General features: G+C 43.2%; 1 protein-coding gene across 1 annotated transcript; it reads left to right on the top strand.

The window, feature by feature from the left end:
* Positions 1–3,865: 3,865 nt before the first annotated feature.
* On the top strand, positions 3,866–5,498 carry LOC140394967 (growth arrest and DNA damage-inducible protein GADD45 beta-like). Its single transcript, XM_072482226.1, has 4 exons — positions 3,866–4,047; positions 4,207–4,308; positions 4,457–4,670; positions 4,969–5,498. The coding sequence occupies exons 1-4, from the start codon at positions 4,004–4,006 to the stop codon at positions 5,080–5,082; spliced, it is 474 nt and encodes a 157-aa protein (XP_072338327.1). The 5' UTR covers positions 3,866–4,003; the 3' UTR covers positions 5,083–5,498.
* Positions 5,499–6,396: the final 898 nt, after the last annotated feature.

The raw sequence follows: 6,396 nt of genomic DNA, 5'->3' as shown, positions 1-6,396 counted from the left end.
GTAGAAGCGGGAGGCCTCACAACATTTAAGAAGCAATTAGGTGACCACTTGGAATGCCATGATGTGGAGATGCCAGCGTTGGACTGGGGTGAGCACAGTAAGAAGTTTTACAACACCAGGTTAAAGTCCAATAGGTTTGGTTCGATGTCACTAGCTTTCGGAGCGCTGCTCCTTCCTCAGGTGAATGAAGAGGCATGTTCCAGAAACATAGATATAGACAGATTCAAAGATGCAAGACAATGCTTGGAATGCGAGCATTAGCAGGTGATTAAATCTTTACAGATCCAGAGAAGGGGTAACCCCAGGTTAACACAGCATACAAGGCTACAGACCAAGTACTGAATATTGGGATTTGGATAGGTGTCCGGTGGCCTGCAGACACAATGGGCCTTTTTCTGTGCTGTAAAACTCTATGACTCAACACATGATGCAACTTGATGGCAAGCTGTCACCATTCAGAACAGCTGACAGGCAGCAAGCTCTTTTTAAAATTAATTTACGGGCTGTGGGCATCGCTGGTTAAGCCAGCAATTATTAACCATTCCTAATTGCCCTTCAGAAGGTGGTGGTGAGCTGCCTTCTTGAACCGCTGCAATTCTTGAGGTGTAGATACACTCACTGTGCTGCTAGGGAGGGAGTTCCAGGATTTTGCCTCAGTGACAGTGAAGGAACGGCCGATACATTCCCAAGTCAGGGTGCTGAGTGACTTAGAGGGGAACCTCCAGGTGGTGGGATTCCCAGGTATCTGCTGTTTGTGGCCTACTAGATGGTAGTGGTCGTGGGTTTGGAAGCTGCTGACTAAGGAACCTTGGTGAGTTACTGCAGTGCATCTTGTAGATGGTGCACACGGCTGCCACTGTTCGTCGGTGGTGGAGGGTTTGAATGTTTAAGGAAGGGGAAGCAATCAGCGATCCTGGATGGTGTTCAGCTTCTTTAGTGTTGTTGGAGCTGCACTCATCCAGGCAAGTGGAGAGTATTCCATTACACTCCTGAATTGTGCCTTATAGATGGTGGATAGGTTTTGGGAGGTCAGGAGGCGAGTTATTCACCGTAGGATTCCTAGCCTTTGACCTGTTATGCCTTAATATGGCTAGTCCAGTTCGGTTTCTGATCTATGGATGTTGATTGTGGGTGATTCAGCAATGGTAATGCCATTGAATGTCATGGGACGGTGGTTAGATGCTCTCTTGTGTGGAGCGAATGTAACTTGCCACTTGTCAGTCCAAGCCTGGATATTTTCCAAGTCTTGCTGGATTTGGAGATGGACTGCTTCATTATCTGACGAGTCGCGAATGGTGCTGAACATTGTGCAGTCATCCACAAACATACCCACTTAATTAGAATAACCTTTATTAGTATCACAAGTTGGCTTACATTGGCACTGCAATGAAGTTACTGTAAAAATCCTCTAGTCGCCTGTTCGGGTACACCGAGGGAGAATTCAGAATGTCCAAATCACTTAACAGCATGTCTTTCGGGACTTGTGGGAGGAATCTGACCTTATTATGGAAGGGAGGTCATTAATGAAGTTCCTCCCAGTCATTAATGCCAATTCTGCTGTACTTCAAGGAAAGCTTGGGAGAAGTGTTTTCTTTGTCCTCCCCTGTAACGTTGGCCATTTGAGAGTTGAGAACCCGACGAGGGAGATGGTTTTTGGCCATCCACACACAATGCTGAGTCTTTAGTAATTATTTTGTAAGAGTTTTGCATGAATGCTTGTGGATCTGCCCTAAGAAAGACACAGGCATGTGCGGTGTGGAATGGTGCTGAAACCAGCAATATAACTCAACCACCATAATGCATTATGCTGCTTCGGATAACACTTGATGCAGTCTTAACTAAAGGATGCTCCAGACTCTGAAATGAGTTCAATGTATTTATTGAACTATTAACACAGTTCTCAAATGAGTTTGACTCTCTGCTAATCTAACTATAGTAACTCAGTCTAACTGTACCAGCTTGCTCTAAGCCACATGCTGGGATGTGATGCTGCTGATCAACCCTAACTCTCTAGATATCTGTCTGTGGAAAGAGGCAGGGTGTGAGTGCCTCATCCCTTTTATAGTGTTTATGTCATGCCCCCTTGTGGTGATGACACCTCTGAGTGTCCTGACTGCCCATTGGTTGTGTCCTATTCTGAGTGTTCATTGGTTGCATGTTTGCATATCATGACACATAATTCACCCCCCAAATAACTCCATGTCGGAAAGTCACAAATAGTGTGGTGCAAGTTTTTCGTTTTCCATTAGTTGATCGCCAGATGGAGCCAGTGAGCTGGTAACGGAGGAAGCAACCGGCAACAAACCCGCCAGACGGCGCTCTTCGATTAGGTTTAACGCCGTTGTAATTATATTTATATCTGAATTTGTTTACAAACTGAGTTCGTTTTATTTAACGACATTTAATCGTGGAGGGGGGAGCGAGGAAGAGGCGAACCATCCTGCATTGTTTGGAATTCAAACCATTATTCAGGTTGTCTGTAATTACACAAAGAACCGATCAAGTGTGTTTAAATATGCAAATCTGAGAGTTGCATGTAAACACACTTGATTTCTACAAATGGATCGATTTGGAAAAGAGCTGCAGACGCAAATACAACGGAGATATTTAGGACATTTTATTTTCCTGGTGAGGTGGGGGGAGCGATTAGCTTTTTTCACAATAAAAGACTGCAAGGAATACATGTAAAAACTATCAGTTTAATTGCAAATCATCACAGAAATGAAGGTCAGGACTGTAAAGTGTACTATGACTTTGCAAAACTTTTTTTTGTGCAAAGCAGTTCGTAAATATCCCAATTATTTTCTTTCTGTCCATCTTTAAAAATGCATTTAGCTGGTGCAGAAACATCACTGCTTGTATGCAACTTGTTTACAGCGCTGCGCTGGCGGAGTTTCCACTGAATTGGAAAGCTCATTACGTGCATTAAATATTCCCCGTCGGAAACTACAGAGAGAAGAAACAGATCCCCTTTCCAGTTGGTTCTATTTGCTTTTCATCTTGAACTGAGTGTACTATTAAGAAGTAAAGTACATTTAGTTATGTTTTGCAATTCAGAACAGCAAAGTGCTTTGCATTTCCTGGCTCATTCCGCTCCAACCGGGACAGTCGGCAACAGCCGTTACGCAAAATTTAATATTTAGTTTCACCTACAATCCACACTCCGAACTTGCAAGTCTGGTGTACAAAGCGGAACTTCAGATTCCAGTCTCACTCAATAAAATACAACCAAACAAAACATGCAAAATGTTACAAATATCTAAAACCGATTATAATTCCGTAACTTTTTTCCCGGCAAGTGTTCACAATTCATTTGGAGCAATTTGAGGGCAGTTTCAAGTGTTTCCTCAATTGTAAGTTTCCAGACAATGCGCTTTTAGCTCAAAACTTAAATGCAAAAAAATATATAATTTTGCTTTGCATTGCACTAAGTGGAGAATAAATAGGGATCTATATGTTCAACAAACAACATCAACGCCCTGGTGATGAGGGAACTTACTGGGCAAGTCAACATGATCATAATATAATTTTGCATTGCGCTATGCGGTTTTATTCTTGAGGGTTCATTTCATTCCAACACGGACACGACTTGCAGCTTCATAATCCCTTGTAGCACGCGAAACTGAGTCACCGAGAAAGCGAGAAAGAAAAATAAGACAGAATAAAGGAAATTCCCAGAACTACATAAAGGGGAAAAAAACACATGACATCTGGTTCTGAGCTCCCATGTGGTGGAGCATGTTTAATATTAATTACCGGTCGGCACAGCCAATCGCAAGCGCACTATGCAGATGAGCCAGTGGGTGGTGTATGTAACCTTTAAAAGGCAGCGAGCTCCGCTCTGGAGCCGCACAACGAACCAGAGAATTGGAGAAGATATTGTATGAAAGCGGATCTGCAACCTTGAGGGATTGTTACAATCAGCGGCAGAAAGCTACAAAAAGTGTTATCACTTTAGTCTGGAACTCGCGGGCTCTTTTACCTTGGATTTAATTACTGCAACATGACTCTGGAAGATATCTCTGGAACTGACAACACTAGCAAAAAGTAAGCTGCCAGATTATTAGTTTTATAGTGCTGTTGGTTTTAACATATGTCGTGACAAGGATCACGCGTAGATTATATACAAATTGGCTAGTTAGCTTGCAGTCGATTTGTTTTTGAAGCGGAATAGTTTTTAAATATATATCTTTTTTTCCTGTTCAGGATGCAGCCTATTGATCAAGCTTTAGAAGACTTGTTGGTGGCGGCTCAACAGCAGGGCTATTTAACAGTTGGAGTTTACGAGTCCGCGAAACTAATGAATGTGTAAGTATTGCACACATGGATTTTTAAACCTGCAAATGTTTTCAATGCAATTTGCTATTTTATCATAACTGATTTTCAGATCGCGTTGAATTGCAATTTGTTTTGCATACCAACTCTAATCGGCCCCTTCTATTCTTGTCCCGTGCAGTGACCCAGACAGTGTAGTTCTGTGTCTCCTGGCGGCCGATGAGGAGGACGAAGGCGACATCGCCCTGCAGATACATTTCACCCTGATCCAGGCTTTCTGCTGTGAGAACGACATTAATATCGTCCGCCTGCGAGGAGTTAAGCGCCTGGAAGAGCTTCTGGAGACTGGGGACGAGACTGCCGAACCCCGGGACATGCACTGCATGCTTGTCACGGTAAGAATAGCTGCTTTTTCCAAGTACCGCACTATTTAAAAAATAAAATTCTAGTGCAGACTACTAATATATTGCCACATGCGTATTAATGCACGTGAAATCTGTCCATGCATTTTCCCGAAAGAAATTGGCTCCCCTTTCAAATTGGGCGATGCTCTCCAGCCGATCGCGGTGCTTAACGGGTTAAGATGTTGCAATTCGTCGTAAAGCGAAAGGGGCTGAAACTGACGGGAATTGACGCGCTGCTGTTGCTGACGCGATTCTCAACCATGGTTTTTTTTCTAATTTCTATTTCCAGAACTCTCACAGCGACGTTTGGAAATGTGAGGCGCTGGAGGAAGTCGGAAGCTATTGCGAGGAAAGCAGGAACAAGAATCAGTGGGTCCCTACCGTCTCCCTGCAAGAACGCTGAACAGGGACGAGCAAGCTGAAGAGCGTCTTCGATTGAATAAAGAGAAAAAAATGTATGCCGGGGTTTTTTTGAAAACAAAAATAGAAGATGCGGATGGATGAGAAGAAGAAAAATCATGTTTGCAGAGGCATTTTTGTTTTTTTTTAAACAGTAAAGGTAAAGAAGGCGGCATGCCAGGCGGAGGCTGGTTTAAAGGGCAGCAAGTGGATTGCAGCCGCTCCCAGAGCCCAGAAGGCGGATGCAGAGGAGGAGGAGATGGAGAAGAGATTTGGAAACGAAATAAGCGAGATATTTCGAAGCAGGACATTTAAAAAAAATATATATAGAGAGATTTTTTTAAAAACAATAGACTGGACTCTGATGCAGCAGAGAGCGGAAGAAAGGATGCAAAGTGGAGCTTGTAACCCTGACTGGCAGGAATTGATGTGGTTTTTTTTAAACAGCGGATGGCCAGCCTTGCCTCTCTGTGACTGATGGGAGTTTCACATCATGAAAAGCAGGCTGGAGGAGGAAACTGTGTGCGTGACTGCATTTGGAGCTGTTTGAATTTCTGAACGGAAGTCATTTCCCCCCTCCAACCCCCACCAGTTACTGTTTCATTCGTAGCTGTTGAGGAGTGAACTGTTGCATTTAGCTTCGATGCTGGAATTTCTGTGAAGAATGTTATGGCATTGTGCAATTTAATTCTAAATTCTTGTTATTAAATGTCATTTTTTTTTTCATTCAGTGTCTTGTTAAAGCTGAGTGATCTTTGTTTGTCTTTTCCGATATATATGTAATAACGTGTTTCCATTGCAAATTATATTTACAATATTTACAATAAATACCTTAATTTTAAAAAATATATACATTGGTCTGACTTGTGTTATCTTGACATCCATGGGGTGGAGGGTGAAATAATGACCTTTTCAGTGGTTGACATAAGTTCTACCAGCAAGCAACACATTGCAAAGCCAAACCAATTAGTCAGAATGGTACCTGCCTGGTTCTGAATTGGACTGCCTGCTTTTAAATTACACGCTTGCTTTAATTGTTTACATAGAACATACAGTGCAGAAAGAGGCCACTCGGCTATTCAAGTCTGCACTGACCCACTTAAGCCCTCACTTCCACCCTATCGCCGTAACCCAACAACCCTCCTAACCTTTTTTGGTCACGAAGGGCAATTTATCATGGCCAATCCACCTAACCTGCACGTCTTTGGACTGTGGGAGAAAACCGGAGCACCCGGAGGAAACCCATGCAGACACGGGGAGAATGTGCAGACTTCACACAGACAGTGACCCAGCGGGGAATCGAACCTGGGACCCTGAC

Source organism: Scyliorhinus torazame, chromosome 18 (assembly GCF_047496885.1).
Source record: "Scyliorhinus torazame isolate Kashiwa2021f chromosome 18, sScyTor2.1, whole genome shotgun sequence".
NCBI lineage: Eukaryota > Metazoa > Chordata > Chondrichthyes > Carcharhiniformes > Scyliorhinidae > Scyliorhinus > Scyliorhinus torazame.
The sequence above is the reverse complement of the archived record's forward strand: the minus strand, read 5'-3'. Positions and strand labels throughout refer to the sequence as shown.

What these genes read in the sequence shown, in the direction of transcription:
- LOC140394967 (XM_072482226.1), top strand. Translation starts at nt 4,004, where the DNA reads ATGACTCTGGAAGATATCTCTGGAACTGACAACACTAGCAAAAA. An exon ending in TCCGCGAAACTAATGAATGT is followed by an intron (nt 4,309 to 4,456) that starts GTAAGTATTGCA and finishes TGTCCCGTGCAG; the next exon opens with TGACCCAGACAGTGTAGTTC. An exon ending in TGCACTGCATGCTTGTCACG is followed by an intron (nt 4,671 to 4,968) that starts GTAAGAATAGCT and finishes TTCTATTTCCAG; the next exon opens with AACTCTCACAGCGACGTTTG.